The sequence below is a fragment of the Nycticebus coucang genome, chromosome 8 (assembly GCF_027406575.1).
Source record: "Nycticebus coucang isolate mNycCou1 chromosome 8, mNycCou1.pri, whole genome shotgun sequence".
Classification (NCBI taxonomy): Eukaryota; Metazoa; Chordata; class Mammalia; order Primates; family Lorisidae; genus Nycticebus; species Nycticebus coucang.
In genome coordinates, this window is record NC_069787.1 from 94,923,308 (window position 1) to 94,940,217 (window position 16,910).

At 48.1% G+C, this 16,910-nt stretch overlaps 1 protein-coding gene and 1 non-coding gene across 9 annotated transcripts in view; both read right to left on the reverse strand.

Moving 5' to 3' along the window:
• Positions 1-16,910, reverse strand: part of TRAIP (TRAF interacting protein) — a 36,715-nt gene that overhangs the window by 12,859 nt on the left and 6,946 nt on the right. For 2 of the 8 annotated variants that reach the window (XM_053600263.1, XM_053600260.1), the window contains exons 2-10: positions 14,896-14,953; positions 13,997-14,080; positions 10,124-10,163; positions 8,497-8,624; positions 7,183-7,277; positions 6,577-6,690; positions 5,662-5,749; positions 4,798-4,887; positions 4,295-4,383 (exon numbers count right to left, since the gene is read on the reverse strand). In XM_053600263.1, coding sequence (XP_053456238.1) covers positions 4,295-4,383; positions 4,798-4,887; positions 5,662-5,749; positions 6,577-6,690; positions 7,183-7,277; positions 8,497-8,624; positions 10,124-10,163; positions 13,997-14,080; positions 14,896-14,953 — 786 coding nt within the window. Of the gene's footprint in view, positions 1-4,294; positions 4,384-4,797; positions 4,888-5,661; positions 5,750-6,576; positions 6,691-7,182; positions 7,278-8,496; positions 8,625-8,748; positions 8,807-9,939; positions 9,996-10,123; positions 10,164-13,996; positions 14,081-14,895; positions 14,954-16,910 lie in introns of those variants that run through there. The other 6 variants (XM_053600264.1, XM_053600261.1, XM_053600265.1 and 3 more) reach the window with 6 other exon arrangements.
• LOC128592784 (U4 spliceosomal RNA) lies at positions 10,397-10,535 on the reverse strand. The gene has a single exon (XR_008382007.1). It is a non-coding gene; the product is annotated as a U4 spliceosomal RNA (small nuclear RNA).

Consider the following 16,910-nt stretch of genomic DNA (forward strand, 5'->3'; position numbering starts at 1 on the left):
AAAAAAAAAAAAAGCAGGTGAATTGGTATACCTGGGCTAGAGTACAGGTTTGAGGAAATCATCAATGGGTGATAGAATAAAAATCAGAGACACAGGCCAGACCCACCAGAGTGATTGTTCCTCAGGCATTCTCAATAATTCCCATTGCCCTTGGGATAAAATATGAACTACAAAGCTAGCCTGTGCAGTACTGCAGAGATTTGGCCCACCTGCCACCGGTCCCTCTCCTCTAAGAATACTCAGCTGAGTCAAAATCAGGGCCTTTGCACTTGCCATCTGCTCTGCCTGGACTATTTTTCCTTTATTCTTTTTTTTTTTTTGAGACAGTCTTACTATGTTGCCCTTGGTAGAGTGCTGTGCCATCACAGCTCACAGCAACCTCAAACTCCTGGGCTTAAGCGATTATTTTGCCTCAGTCTCCCAAATAGCTGGGACTACAGGCACTTGCCACAGCGCCCGGCTATTTTTTTTTTTGTAGAGACAGAGTCTCACTGTACCGCCCTCGGGTAGAGTGCCGTGGCATCACACGGCTCACAGCAACCTCTAACTCTTGGGCTTATGCGATTCTCTTGCCTCAGCCTCCTGAGCAGCTGGGACTACAGGCACGCGCCACAATGCCCGGCTAAGCGCCCGGCTATTTTTTATTGCAGTTTATTTTTGTTTAGCAGGCCTGGGCCAGGTTTGAACCCACCACCTTCCATATATGTGGCTGGCACCATAGCCACTGTGATACAGGTGCTGAGCCTGTTTTTCATTTAGATCTGAACATCGGTTGGAGGAATGTACCTCAAAATTGCAATATATCAGGAAAAGAAAGACTTCTTCCAGACCTCTGCAGCAACATGTCAGGTGTCACAGAAGAAAGGTAGAGGCAGGGTCTTTGGGGTCATTTGTAGTTTTAAGGTCCCTGCTATCGGAGCACAAAGACATAGCAAAACTACCACTGAGAAGTCAACAATTTTTTTTTTGTTTAATTTAACGAGGTTTATTCTGAGCTAAGTATTTGTGGCCAATAGCCAGGATGACATCATTTCAAGAGGTTCTGAGAAAATGTGCCCCAGGATTCACCAATTTTTGAGAGTTGTGGCTCTTAACATAGAACAGACTGTGCCTAATTAAAAGAAGGGCAGGCCAGGCATGGTGGCTCATCCTTGTAATCCAAACACTTGGGGAGGCTGAGGCAGGAGGATTCCTTGAGGCCAGGAGTTTGAGACCAGCCTGAGTGACAAAGCAAGATTGCTAACTTTACAAAAAAATTGAAAATTAGGGCGGTGCCTGTGGCTCAGTGAGCAGGGTGCCGGCCCCACATGCCGAGGGTGGCAGGTTCAAACCCAGCCCCAGCCAAAACTGCAACAAAAAAAAATAGCCGATAGCCGGGCGTTGTGGCGGGCGCCTGTAGTCCCAGCTACTCGGGAGGCTGAGGCAAGAGAATCACTTAAGCCCAGGAGTTGGAGGTTGCTGTGAGCTGTGTGAGGCCACGGCACTCTACCGAGGGCCATAAAGTGAGACTCTGTCTCTACCAAAAAAAAAAAAAAAAATAGCCGGGTGTTGTGGCGGGCGCCTGTAGTCCCAGCTACCCAGGAGGCTGAGGCAGGAGAATCACCGAAGCCCAAGAGCTGGAGGTTGCTGTGAGCTGTGTGATGCCACGGCACTCTACCGAGGGCAATAAAGTGAAACTCTGTCTCTATAAAAAAAAAAAAATTGAAAATTAGCTGGGCATGGTGGCACCTGTCTATAGTCCTAGTTACTAAGGAGGTTGAGGCAGGAGGATCACTTGAGTCCAGAAGTTCAAGGCCACTGTGAGCTATGATTGGGTAAAGGTAGTCTAGCCTGGGTAACCCTGTCTCTTAAAAAGAAAAAGGAGGGTGGTGCCTGTGGCTCAGTGGGTAGGGCACCGGCCCCATATACCAAAGGTGGCAGTTTCAAACCCAGCCTGAGCCAAACTGCAACAAAAAAATAGCCGAGCAGGTGGCGCCTGTGGCTCAAAGAAGTAGGGCGCTGGTCCCATATACTGGATGTGGTGGATTCAAACCCAGCTCCAGCCAAAAACTGCAAAAAAAAAAAAAAAAAAGCTGGGCATTGCGGTGGGTGCCTGTAGTTCCAGCTAATACTCGGGAGGCTGAGGCAAGAGAATCATCTAAGCCCAGGAGTTGGACGTTGCTGTGAGTTGTGTGATGCCATGGCACTCTATGGAGGGTGATAAAGTGAGACTCTGTCTCTACAAAAAAAAGAAAAGAAACGAAAAAGGGTTATGCATAAGATTTGTGTGTTTTCTGTCTACGTCCTAGCTGAGGTCCTCTTGCAGGCAGGAGTTAGCCTTGAGGATGCTCTCAGCTACTCTCTTTCTTTTCTTTCTTTCTTTTGAGACAGAGTCTCACAATGCCACCCTCAGTAGAGTGCCTGGTGTCACAGCTCACAGCAACCTCAAACACTTGGGCTTAAGCGATTCTCTTGACTCAGTCCCCCAAGGCTGGGACTGCAGGTCCCGCCATAATGCCCGGCTATTGTTTTGTTGTTGTTGCAGTTGTCATTGTTGTTTAGATGGTCTGGGCTGGGCTAGCTACTCTGTTTCTATGAAACATAGGAGCAGAAACGGATACTCATGCCTGCAGGGACACCAATCCCTTTCTCTTGGCTCCCTCTGCTGGCAGCTTTAAAGTACACATTCCCAACTAGGCAAGGTGGCTCACACCTGTAATCCTACCCTGTTTCCCCGAAAATAAGACATCCTCCGAAAATAAGACCTAATTACAGGAAAGATAAGATGTCCCCTGAAAATAAGACCTAGCACATCTTTGGGAGCACACCTTAAAATAAGACACTGTCAGGCGGCACCTGTGGCTCAGTCGGTAAGGCGCCAGCCCCATATACCGAGGGTGGCGGGTTCAAACCTGGCCCTGGCTGAATTGCAACAAAAAAATAGCCGGGTGTTGTGGCGCGTGCCTGTAGTCCCAGCTACTCGGGAGGCTGAGGCAAGAGAATCGCTTAAGCCCAGGAGTTGGAGGTTGCTGTGAGCTGTGTGATGCCATGGCACTCTACCGAGGGCCATAAAGTGAAACTGTGTCTCTACAAAAAAAAAAATAATAATAAATAAATAAAAATAAAATAAGACACTGTCTTATTTTCAGGGAAAACAGGGTAGCACTCTAGGAGGCTGAGGCAGGTGGATCGCTTGAGCTCACAGGTTTGGACCAAGTCTGAGCCAGAGCAAGACCCCCATCTCTAAAAAACAGCCTGGCTTGTGGTGGGTTCCTGTAGTCCAAGCTACTCAGGAAGCTGAAGCAAGAGGATTGCTTGAGCCCAAGAGTTTGAGGTTGCTGAGAGCTATGACACCATGGCACTCTACTGAGGGTGACTCAAAATAAATAAATAAATAAAAGTACACCTCCCTGGGACCAGGGGAATTTTAGAGTGGTATAGTATTTGTTTTAAAATTTGAGGAAGGCAGTGCCTGTAGCTCATTGGGTAAAGCACCAGCCACATACACCCTGGCTAGTGGATTCAAATTGGCCTGGGCCAGCTAAAACAATGACAAATACAACAAAAAAAATTGCTAGGATGGCTCAGCACCTGTGGCTCAAGTGGCTAAGGCGCCAGCCACATACACCTGAGATGGCGGGGCCCACCAAACAACAATGACAGCTGCAACCAAAAAATAGCTGGGTGTTGTGGCAAGCGCCTGTAGTTGCAGCTACTTGGGAGGCGGAGGCAGGAGAATCACCTAAGCCCAGGAGTTGGAGGTTGCTCTGACCCCACAGCATTCTAACCAGGGTGACAGCTTGAGGCTCTGTCTCAAAAAAAAAAAAAAAATTGCTGGGCATTGAGGTGGGCACCTGTGGTCCCAGCTACTTGGGAGGCTGGGACAGAAGATTTGCTTGAGCCCAAGAGTTAGAGGTTGCTGTAAGCTGTGACACCACGGCACTCTACCCAGGGTGACAGCTTGAGACTCTGTCCCAAAAATAATTTTTAAATAAAAAATAAATAAGATTTGAGGCAGACAGACAAATGTAGTGAGCCACTTCATAAACAGTATGCCCAAAGTCAGGTAGTGAACCTGCTCATTCTCAGAACATACCCAGGTTCTCTCTGGCTTTGTTTAGCCTTTCCTTGTCAGACCCCACATTTGTCTCAAAACTGCTTTCCAACTAAACCTTGGCTGGCTCCCAGTGCAGGAGTTCCACAGACTTCAGTTCCACAAAGGCCATACAGTTCACCAAAGCTAAGAGGATTAAAAGCCCTTAACAGGATGCTCTCCCAGCTGTGACCCCTGCATAATACCAAAAGGTCTACAAACCTCTCTAAAACCAGGCGGTTGACAGTCTCACTGGTCACTGGTGGCAAGTTCAAGGTTTCCTGCAACATTTTTAACTTCTTTTTCAGGCTCTTGGAGAAAGAAAGAAAAGACTGTGAGAGAAAGGTTGAGGCACTGAGTCCAGAGATAATATAGAGGACATGAGCAGTACAGGCTGAAACCCCAACATCAGGCTCAGCAGGCCAAGCCCATCAGACTTTAGAACCCCTCTTTGGTACAGACCCTCTTCTGGTGACTAAGGACCTCAAGGATGTAGGTACAGGACAGACTGAGGGAAGACCCATGGTGTTATCTGCTTTCTGCCAAGGAGGACCAGACTCTAGACCAGACCAGGGCCAAAAAGCACACCCTAACCCAGGAGGATACAAGGACCCCAGAATCATCACCATTCACTGGTGCACAGGTTCTTGGGTAGAAACAACCCAGCCCTCCTCTCGGAGAGCACACAAACCTTTCATTCCCATGAGGCCAGGGATGTTCCTCACCGTGATTTCTTTGTCAGCACTCTGTAAGTCCTTTTGGGCTGACTTCAGCTCCAGCTTGACCTGATCTAATTCAGAGTAGACTGTCTGCAACTATAAGAAAGTATAGAGCAGTGGTTCTCAATCTTCCTAATGCCTTAACCCTTTAATACAGTTCCTCATGTTGTGGTGACCCCTAACCATAAAATTGTTTTTGTTGCTACTTCATAACTAATTTTGCTACTGTTATGAATCGTAATGTAAATATCTGATATGCAGGATATATTTTCATTGTTACAAAGGGTTCACAACCCACAGGTTGAGGACCGCTGAGCCAAGTGGTGGCCATGTGCTCTATCCCCCTCTGCTGCTACCCAGTGCATGGTCAGGGTAGCCTAGGGTCCAGAAGAGACTGAATATATAGGAAGAGATTTCAACTATCTGAGGATGGGCCTCAGTCTGGCAAAGTACATCTGGAGCTGCCCAGGAACAAAAGCTGCTTCTTACCCTGCAGCCCTTAGATGCAGCATACAGAAGTAAAGGCAGCTGTGCAGACCAAATCAAGTTCTAGAAGCTCTCCTATTCTGGGCCTGGTACAAAAATAAGCCTTTGAAGCTGTCATATTTTGGGCTTAGATTCTTGAACCAGAAGAACAGAGGGGATAAGTATGCATGGTTGGAGGGACTATATCCATGATTTTGTACCTCAAGTGGACAAGCCACATAGATAATGCCCAGTAAGGACCAGTAACCAGTCTCTATAAGTCACCTAACAGCCCCATGGAGTCAGCTGTGCCATCAGTACCCATGGCCTTGATCAGGAGACCTGAGTGAGCATGCCAAAAGGAAAGCCACCTCTCCCTTTATCCTCTGCTCCCCACTAAGTTACCTTACTTCTGGAGGAAAGCAAGTCTTTCTTCAGCTTGTCAGCCAGCTCCCCTGAGGCTTTCCGTGCCTCCTTTAGATTCTCATACTCTCTGTAAAGTTGCCATTAAAAGAGATTGTAGAACAGAACACCCAGTAGGTCAGACACAGGCACAGCACCAACCCAACACAAAGCACTTCCCAAACCCTCAGCTCATTCTCATTCCTGCTTTATTATCTGAGTCCAACCAGGTGGCACTATGGAGGGTAACGCACAAAGACTCTACTCCCTATCTATCCTATAGGGAATAGGATATGTAGGAAGCTCCAGCCTCACTAGAGGGCTCCCTACATCCCCCTATATGAGGCATCTTAGACCTTCTGTGCCAGTCAGCCAAGTGGCCCAGCTTCCCGCCAACCTCCCACCCACCACAGAGAATATGAGCAAAGTTTGATGCAAGCCAGGGGGGGTCAGTAATAGTGCTAATATCATGATGGGCTTATAGCTTAGAGGGATGTATCAGCTCCTTTAGAAACAACACATATAATTCACACTCAATTCTTCTCTCGCTCTCTTTTATTTTTGCAGTTTTTGGCTGGGGCTGGGTTTGAAACCGCCACCTCTGACATATGGGGCGGTGCCCTACTCCTTTGAGCCACAGTCACCACCCTCACACTCAATTCTCTTAACAACCATGAGGCATGTCTAATTCTATCTCCATTTAGGAAGCTGAAGCTTAGAGAAGCCAAAATACTGGCCCCAGTACATACAGCTGATGAGATTTGGAGGTAAAGTCAGGTTTCAAACTATAGCAGCATGGTTCCAGAGCTTGCCCCTTCCCCTTAACTCCATCTGCTTTACAAGAGATAGGAAGCAGTGGCATGGCTGGAGCCCCATGGACTAGCTCCTGAGCTTGTTGAAAGGGGCCAGAGTACATACTTCTTAAGGGACACACAGTACACAGCCAGCTGCTCCACTGCTGGCGGTCCCACACCCATGTCTCGAATCATCTCCTCCACTTCAGGCCGCTGGCTCTGGAGTAGAAGCTCAATCCTGAAAAACACGTCCAGCCCACAGCATCTGAAATCTGGAGGCTGATGGGTAGGCACCCAGTACAGTTCTGCCTTCCTTTGCTGCTGTTGCTGTGGTAACAGCCTAGGCTGCTAGGATGCTTTGGCAGGTGGGTATGCCCAAGGAGAAGCCCCACAGCAGAACTGAGCAAAACTCCAGGGATGCTGCTGAGAAAGAAGAGGTACTGACAGAGGGCCTCAAGTTCAGGGATTTCCCAGTTTCTTGAAAGGAAAGACTAGCCAGGTCATCTGACCACAGGCAACAGATACAGGGAAAAATGTAGCAAGGGCCCCCATAGAAAGTGCAAGTTCACAGAAGCTAAGCAAGAAGACATGTGCCCACAGTTGGCTAGCCTGAGCCTTCCATGGCCTACAGAGATTTGAAACACATAGGTGACCCAACCCCATTCCCTGCTTAGTCCTAAGAGCTGTACCACCTGGGGGCCCTGGGAACTACAGAACTCAGTTCACTCACTGCTCCATGGTCTTCATCTTGCTCCTGAGCCGGCGGGCCTCCTCCCGTGCTTGTTTGGTCTCATCCTGCTGCTGCTCCAAGTACTTCATCTGCTTCTGAAGAGCAAACACACCCATACCAGGAGCCATAGCTAAAGTCACTGGGAAAACTTCACTGGAGAACTGTCTATACCATATCTTTTGAAAATGCTAACATATGTCCCCAAATACTAGGAGGTAAGGCCCACTCTGGCTTGTGCTTTTTCTGACAAGAGGCTCTAGGCCAGCTGCTTCCTCACTTACTGGCCTGCTTTCTCCTGAGATACGTCTTAGCAAAGTCACAGCCGACTGCCAGCATTTACAGGCCTAGTATGAGCTGCCAAGATCCAGTGATCTGAGCCTCATGGTACATGTTGCGCCGGTAGCTGAAGAAGTCCAGGGCACAAACCTAGGCCTCACCATCCACCATTCAGACCCACAAACAGTTTCCAAGATACGACAACCGAGCCAGGGCCAGCTGGCCAGGTTGCCCTAAGCATAAAATCACTCATCTCTGATGTGAGAATGCCATCAGAGATTCCTGCTCTGCAGACAGGTGCTAGTTTTCTCCTTCCCACCAGCTATGCCATGTGATCTGGCCCAGACCCTGACTAGGAACAGAGACAATGAATATCCTGAGGCCTTGTCTGTTCATAAAGATGGCTCCCTTTCCCTTTCAAACGGCATACAGCAAGCACTGCTCCTGTCTAAAAGGCCAGAATATCAATCATGGGTTCAGATCAATCGCCTCATGCCCCTTGGAGAGCAAGAGGCTCACCATCCCAGGCTGATACAAAATTCATCTGGGTCTAGGGCTGTTTGTTCTGCAGGCTTTGATCTGCTCGGTCAGCTCAGTACCACCGACTTCAAAGGCCCTTGCTCTTCCCTGGGATGCTGTTTGATCTGGCTCCAGGGAGCAACCTAGCCAAGATCTGGAGTGCTTATGGAAGGTTCTTCAAGCTGGCCTCATCAGTGGAGTATGAACCATTTTTGGAAATATGGCTCAGCCTCACTGAGGTCTTAGGTGAGCATTCTCTCTGTGAAGTGCTGAAAAAGCTTCTTGTCTCTCCAACTACTCAGTACAGAATCTACAAGCACAGTCAATATATTATTTTTCTTATGGGTTAGATGGGTATAGTATGGGAAGACTTGGGGAAGAAGTAATCAGCCTCCACTTTACAACTCCTCAAACCAAGGTATCGACTAGGGCAGAATCAAAAGATAAGCCCTGAATGGTGGGCCCAAGACTAGGGCTATATCTCCCTACCAACTCTGTGTCCATAAGACCAGAACCCACTTTGAGTGTGGAGCACAGCATCTCAGCCTTGCCTAAGGCCTGCTGCAGAGATTCCACAGTGGCATTGCGTTCTTCCAGTGTGTCTCGCAGAGTATCAATGATGATCTGGCTGTCTTGTTTCTCCTTCTCTGGAACAGGGGGAAGAGAAAGGAGAAAGAGAGGTCAATGTACCTATCAGCATGAGAATCTGAGCCCCTGGGTTCTAGCCCTTCATCCCTGAGCCAGATAAGAAACAAGGTTTAGGGGCGGCACCTGTGGCTGTGGAGTAGAGCGCCAGCCCCATATGCCGGAGGTGGTGGGTAGCCAAAAACTGCAAAAAAAATAAAGAAAGAAAGAAACAAGGTTTAGGGCGGCACCCGTGGCTCAGTGAGTAGGGTGCCAGCCCCATATACCGTGGGTGGCAGGTTCGAGCCCAACCCCAGCCAAACTGCAACAAAAAAATAGCTGGGCATTGTGGTGGCACCTGTGGTCCCAGATACTTGGGATGCTGAGGCAAGAGAATCAATCGCCTAGGCCCAGGAGTTGGAGGTTGCTGTAAGCTGTGACACCATGGCACTCTACGGAGGGTGATAAAGTGAGACTCTGTCTCAAGAAAAAAAAAAAGAAAAAATGTTTAGGCTCGGCACCTGTAGCTCAGTGATTAGGGCGCCAGCCACATACACCGAGGCAGGCGGGTTCGAACCTGGCCTAGGCCTGCTAAACAACAATGACAACTGCAATAAAACAACAACAACAAACAAAAAATAGCCGGGTGTTGTGGTGGGCACCTGTAGTCCCAGCTACTTGGGAGGCTGAGGCAAAAGAATCGCTTAAGCCCAAGAGTTAGAGGTTGCTGTGACGCCACAGCAGTCTACCGAGGGTGACATAGTGAGAATCTGTCTCAAAAAAAAAGGAGGCTCAGCACCTGTGGCACAAGTGGCTAAGGCGCCAGCCACATACACCTGAGCTGGCAGGTTTGAATCCAGCCCAGGAGCACCAAACAATGACCAGGGGTTGTGGCGGGCGCCTGTAGTCCCAGCTACTTGGGAGGTAGAGGCAGGAGAATCGCTTGAGCCCAGGAGTTAGAGGTTGCTATGAGCTATGATACCACAGCATTCTACCCAGGGTGACAGCCTGAGGCTCTGTCTCAAAAAAAAAAAAAAAAAAAGAACAAGTTTAGGCCAGAAAATTGGATGGCTGGATTGTGTCTCTCTGTCATGCACCAAACTAGAGAAGCTAAGCCAGAGCCTCCATTCAGGGACAAACACTCCTTTTGCTGCTTGAATTACTTGGAAAAAGATTTTACCACCCCCCTCCCATGGGTATGGTCAGTTCATCATCCCAGAACCCAAGTAGGTTGTAGCCAAACTCAGTAGCTGAGCCCTCTCCTGTAGATACTCTGTCCCATTCGGTAAGCCCTTCCCAGCCTGGGCAAGAAGCTGCAGACAGAAAGAAGAGGCTCACCTGGTCTGGGTGGACAGCTTCAGTCACTTTCTTTCCTTTCTTTTTCTGCCAGTCACAAGAGCTAGCAGGACAAAGGAGGGCGCACTCCTGACTGCCAAAAGGTTAAAGGCCTTTCTCCTAGGGCCCTTTCCTCCAGCATCTAAGTTAGGGAATTCCTAGAGCCTTGTGTCTCTTGCTAACTTACCTTTCTGGGAAAGTTGGGCTCTGATATTGTCCAGTTCATTCTGGAAGACAATACCCACAATGAGTAGCAGGAAAGTATCGTAACTAACCTTCACATGGCCTCCCATAAGGCTGTGGGGAACCCCAGGATTGGATAATGAGGCCTGTAGGTCCAGGAAGGCATGAATACTACTGTACCTCAAGGCCAAACTAAGCCAAAAATGAAGAAATAAGCACTAATTTATTTCTATGGGGTTTTTTGTTTGTTTTTTGTGTTGTTTCTTTTTTTATTCAGTCTTCGTAGAGACCGTCAAAAATTGCCAGTGCTGACTATATTTCAAGTCGTTGGCAGGGTATTGGGAAAAGTTTTCAATTAGCAATAATTGTGCCTTGGATAAACCTCATTGGCTTCAATACTGCCACTGTGCAAAGCTAGGGTTTTTTTTTTTTTTGAGACAGAGTTTCAGTCTGTCATCTTAGATTGAGTGGCATCATAGTTCACAGCAACCTCAAACTCTTGGGCTCAGGCAATTCTCTTGCCTCAGCCCTCTGAGTAGCTGGTACTACAGGTGCCCACCACAATGCCCAGCTACTTTTTCCTATTTTTAGTAGAGATGGGGTCTCGCTGTTATTCAAGGTGGTCTCAAACTCTTCAGATCAAGCAATCCATCCACCTTAGCTCTATGTGCCTTTTTTAAAAGTAGGTAGATGGAAGAAAAAGGCTGGGCACAGCAGCTCATGCCTACAATCATAGCACTCTAGGAAGCTGAAGAAGGAGGATCCCTTGAGCTAAGGAGTTCGAGACCAAGCTGAGCCAGAGTGAGATCCTGTCTCTACTAAAAATAGAAAAATTAGCTGGGCGTTGTGGCAGGTGTCTGTAGTTCCAGCTACTCAAAGGCTGAAGCAGGAGGATTGCTTGAGCCCAGGAGGTTTTGAGGTTATTGTGAGCAAGGCTGAGGCCAGGGCACTCCAGCCTGGGGCAATAAAGTGAGACTCTGTCTCAAATTAAAAAAAAAAAGAAAAAAGAAAAAGATAGGCTCAGCACCTGTGGCTCAAGTGGCTAAGGCGCCAGCCACGTACACCTGAGCTGGCGGGTTCAAATCCAGCCTGGGCCTGCCAAACAGCAGTGCCGGCTGCAACCAAAAAATAGCTGGGCGTTGTGGCAGGCTCCTGTAGTCCCAGCTACGTGGGAAGAGGAGGCAGGAGAATCACTTGAGCCCAGGAGTTGGAGGTTGCTGTAAGCTGTGATGCAACAGCACTCTACCCAGGGTGACAGCTTGAGGCTCTGTCTCAAAAAAAAGATAGAGGGAAAAAATAATCTCAGGAGCAAGGCCCAAGACACAGAAAGAGGTAGAATAGTGGCAAGGGGAGTAAAATTGAGAACATGTGATCACTTTCAACAGCAGAGGCTTCTTTCACTTCCTGGCTTCATTCTCTGTGCTGGCCTCATTCTCTCTGAGCACTAGTTGCACTTACCAGGGACACAGAATAGGAAAGGTCAAGGACCTTGGGCCACTACTCTTTCTCTCTACCTTAAATCTGTTTATATCACAGTCTATCTCCTTTCCAAGCTCTAAGCTGGCTCTGTGTACCACAAACCTTCCAGCCCCAGGATCAAATAGAGGTAGGTAAGCCAGGACAGCTTTCCAACCCTGGATGAAATCTCACACATGGTAGGCTCTAACCAGACTGTTGTGAAGGTCAAGTGCAAGAGATTCCTTAAGCCCTTGCATATGTTCCAGAACCATGCCACAGAAATGCTGAGAGGCTGGAGCAAACTTTACTCTAGATCACGGATCCTCAAACTACGGCCCGCGGGCCACATGAGGCGGTGTGAATTGTATTTGTTCCCATTTTGTTTTTTTACTTCAAAATAAGACATGTGCAGTGTGCATAGGAATTTGTTCATAGTTTTCTTTTTTAAGCTATAGTCCAGCCTTCCAACGGTCTGAGGGACAGTGAATTGGCCCCCTGTTTAAAAAGTTTGAGGACCCCTGAGCAGCACCTGTGGCTCAGTCGGTAAGGCGCCGGCCCCATATACCAAAGGTGGTGGGTTCAAACTGAACTGCAACCAAAAAATAGCTGGCCGTTGTGGCGGGCGCCTGTAGTCCCAGCTACTTGGGAGGCTGAGGCAAGAGAATCGCTTAAGCCCAGGAGTTGAAGGTTGCTGCGAGCTGTGTGATGCCATGGCACTCTACTGAGGGCCATAAAGTGAGACTCTGTCTCTACAAAAAAAAAAAAAAAAAGTTTGAGGACCCCTGCCTAGATCCCCCTTCTAAGATGAACACAAGACTCAGAATTTCATAGGTGACCAATACTAAGGCCCAGGCCCAGTGGGTGGGCCCTGATATCAAACTTTAACCAGGACTCTGGAGGCAGGAACTTCTGGTGGCTTCTCTGGTTAGTGTAGGGTGAAATCTGGGAATGGAAATGGTAGGTAGAAACAGCATGCAAGGGTTGCCTGAGAACAGACACCAGCCCAAGACTGTTACACCATTAACCATAGCCCCTAGTTCCTTTCACATCCTTGCAGGGGCTTCCAAGCCCTTGCTCCAAACTTGCACTTGACCTTCACAACTACTAAAGAACTTACCTCCTTGTCTCACAAATCTGGCCTTGAAAAACAGAAAAAGTGCTTCCTTGTCTCACAAATCTGGCTGTGAAAAACAGAAAAAGTGCTTGCGGCGCCAGCCACATGCACTAAGGGTGGCGAGTTTGAACCCAGCCTGGGCCAGCTAACCAATGACAACTGCCACAACAAAAAATAGCTGGGCGTTGTGGCAGGCACCTGTAGTCCCAGCTACTTGGGAGGCTGAGGCAGAGAATCACTTAAGCCCAAGAATTGGAGGTTGCTGTGAGCTGTGACACCACAGTACTCTACCAAGTAAGGGCGACAGATGGGAGCAGTTGCCATGACGATGAACACGTTAGCTCTAAGCCCAAAAACTCCTTATTCTTGAAGAATAGAGGTTCCAAGGACATCATGACACTCTGGGACTAGGGCTGAATGAACTCTGATCTGAGAGATGCACAGTAAATTAACTCTCAGGGTCCAGGAATCATTCGTTAATCCCAAACAAACTTCCTCAAAAGCCTTCTACCAATCCAGCCCCTTCATGCACAAAGAAAGCTAAATTTTAGATATGGAGGGAAAGAAAATAAATATAGGAGGAAATCTACCCATTCTCCCCTGCAAGGTAGGTTTCCACCTTGACTGAAAATCTTTATTCCAGAGCCTCTGCCCTCTATTTTTGGTTTGGGGAAAGCTCAAGCATCTGACTTTATACCAAGCTCCTCAGGCAATTTTTTTTTTTTTTTTGGCCAGGGCTGGGCTTGAACCCACCACCTTTGGCACATGGGGTTGGCGCTCTCCTCAGGCAATTTTGAGGCATAACCAGGCTAGGTAACAGTGGGTCCAACAGTGCAGGGTGGAAGAGTTTTCTAATCTGTTACTAACTGTCCCAGCAATAAAGTAGACTGAGAAGGATGACGATAGCACCTTCAAAAGGTAAGGGGACCTCAGGAGAGGCACTCCACCCTTTGGTGGGAAATGCCCTGAAATCCCAAGGGAAGAGTTCACAGTCAAGCAGCCTCCTTTTTCCCTTACAGCAGTGGTTCTCAACCTTCCTGATGCAGCAGCCCTTTAATACAGTTCCTGTGGGTCAAGACAGAGACCACGACCTGGGTTGAGAACCACTGCCTTACAGTGTATTTCTCTGATGACTGTGTCTCATCATTTGTCCTCTGCTCTCCATGCTGCCTGCCATGAAATCTTTAACAAGTTTCCCCTCCACAACCCCATCTCCATACTCTACAAGCACTCTCCTCATGTGGGAGTAGGAAATAAACTCCTAAAAGACTTGGAGTTAAGTAGAATCAGATCAATTCTGAGTACCTTTAAGAATTCTGCATCCAAGACATTTTCCTCCTCCTGGGCAAGGTCAAAGAAGAGTTTATTGATAATGGTTCTTTTGCCAACCTGGATTGGAAAACAAGATAAAGTATGACCGTGGAGCTAGGAAGGAGATGCAGGTGAGTCTGACTGCTTGCCTAACACAGATGCCAGACCTGTTCTCAGGTCTAACCTTTTTTTTTTTTTTTGGAGACAGTCTTACTTTGTTGCTCTTGGTAGAGTACCGTGGTGTCACAGTTCACAGCTCACAGCAACCTCAAACTCAGGGGCTCAAGTGATTCTCTGGCCTCAGCCTCCCAAGTAGCTAGGACTACAGGTACCTGCCACAACACTTGGCTATTTTTAGAGACAAGGTCTCACTCTGGCTCAGGCTGGTCTTGGACCTGTGAACTCAGGCAATCCACCCATCTCAGCCTCCCAGAATGCTAGGATTACAGGCGTGAGCCACCATGCCTGGCCTCTCAGGCTTAATCTTTAAAAGTACATCCTTTAGAATCAGAAAACCTTTTCACCTCCACAGGTACCCTAAGCTGGGGCTTCTGGTTTGGTGGTTGCTAAAGTTACTGCAGACCCATGTATGAGTGTTCAAAAAACACCCCAACTGTAGGTGCTGGGGCACTGAGGAAAAGGTAGCAGAGGAGGCCAAATCCACCCAAGTGAAAACTAACTGGCCTAGGCAACAAGTCCATCTTCTAGCTCCCTGTGGGTACAAGTAGGCCTCCTAAGTAGCACAAGGGTACAAGTTGAGGTCCAATTGGCCTCAAACCAGGAGGGTTCAAATAGGTCAAATATTTCTCAGTTTCAGAAATCATTTCACGTTCCTACTCCCTGGTAAGGAAAAGATGTCTCCAGCTGAGGTAGTCCCACCCTAGCACCCTCACCTGGATTCGGCACTGTGGACAGGTCCGTCTTGGTGCTGTCTCAAACCACTGAATTAGGCTGGAATGAAAAGCAGAACAATGGACTGATGAGTCCCGGCTTGACTGGGACCTAGGCCAGGCAGCCACTCTGACCACAACGGGGTCTATCATGCTCCTCCTCAACCCAGTGGCTACCTGTACAGGAGGTGAGTACCAAACACAGTTATAGTACTTCCTGCAAAGAGTGACTGGTACTCAGCACTCAGACCAACTGGCCTTTATTGGCCCTGTTGGCTTAGCCATAAGCTGTTCTTCTGACAACCTTTAAGGCTTTGACAGGGGAAAGAGGATGACAGTTAAAGTCCAAAGTCCCTGGCTGGGCACGGTGGCTCATGCCTGTAATCCTAGTACTCTGGGAGGCCGAGGCAGGTGGATTGCCTGAACTCACAAGTTCGAGACCAGCCTGAGCCAGAGCAAGACCTTGTCTCTAAAAATAGCCGGGCATTGCGCCTGTAGTCCCAGCTACTCAGGAGGCTGAGGCAAGAGAATCGCTTAAGCCCAGGAGTTGGAGGTTGCTGTGAGCTGTGTGATGCCATGGCACTCTACCAAGGGCCATAAAGTGAGACTGTGTCTCTACAAAAAAAAAAAAAATAGCCGGGCATTATGGGGGTGCCTATAGTCCCAGCTACTCAGGAGGCTGAGGCAAAAGAACTGCTTGAGCCCAAGAGTTTGAGGTTGCTTGTGAGCTGTGATGCCATGGCACTCTACCTAGTGTGACATAGTGAGACTGTCTCAAAAAATAAAATTAAATTAAAATTAAAATTAAAAAAATAGAAAAATTAGCTGGGCTTCATGGTAGGCGCCTGTAGTCCCAGCCACTCAGGAGGCCGAGGGAAGAAGATCACTTGAGCCCAAGAGTTTGCAGTTGCTGTGAGCTATAGCCATGACACTCTACCCAGGGTGACAGAGGGAGACAGTATCTCAAAAAATAAAAAAGAAAGAAAAGAAAGAAAAGAAAAGAAAGGAAGGGAAGGAAGGGAAGGAAGGGAAGAAAGGGAAGGAAGGGAAGGAAGGGAAGGAAGGGAAGGAAGGAAAGGAAGGAAGGAAGGAAGAAAGAAAAGAAACAAGCCAGGCACAGTGGCTCATACTTGTAATCCTAGCACTCTGGGAGATCGAGGTGGTGGACTGCCTGAGCTTAGGAGTTCAAGACCAGTCTGAACTATAGTGAGACCCCGTCTCTAAAAATAGCTAGACATTGAAGCGGGCACCTGTAGTCCCAGCTCAGGAGGCTGAGGCAAGAGGATCACTTTAACCTAGGAGTTTGAGGTTGCAATGAGCTGTGATAATGCTACTGCACTCTACCTGGGGTGACAGAGCAATACTGTCCCCCCAAAAAAAAAGAAAATAATAATAATAATAATAATGAGAAATTATTTGGTGGGAATTAAGCACTTTTTTCTTTTTTGTTTTTTTTTGAGACAGAGCCTCAAGCTGTCACCCTGGGTAGAGTGCTGTGACATCACAGCTCCCAGCAACCTCCAACTCCTGGGCTCAAGCAATTCTCCTGCCTCCGCCTCCCACATAGCTGGGACTACAGGAGCCCACCACAACACCTGCCTATTTTTTGGTTGCAGCTGCCATTATTGTTTGGCGGGCCCGGGCTGGATTCGAACCCGCCAGCTCAGGCATATGTGGCTGGCACCTTAGCCACTTGAGCCACATGCGCCGAGCCATTTGGTGGGAATTTAAAGTGGTACAGCTGCTATGAAAAACAACATGGCAGGGCCTCAAAAAGTTAAATATATAATTAGTCTGGGTGTGGTGGCTCACTCATACCTGTAATACTAACATTCTGGGAGGCCAATGCAGGTAGATTGCTTGAGCTCACGAGTTCAAGACTAGAATGAGCAACAGTGAGAACCTGTCTCTACTAAAAATAGAAAAATTAGCTGAGTGTAGTGGCAGGTTCCTGTAGTCCCAGCTACTCAGGAGGCTGAAGCAAGAGGAACACTTGAGTCCCAGAGATTGAGGTGGCT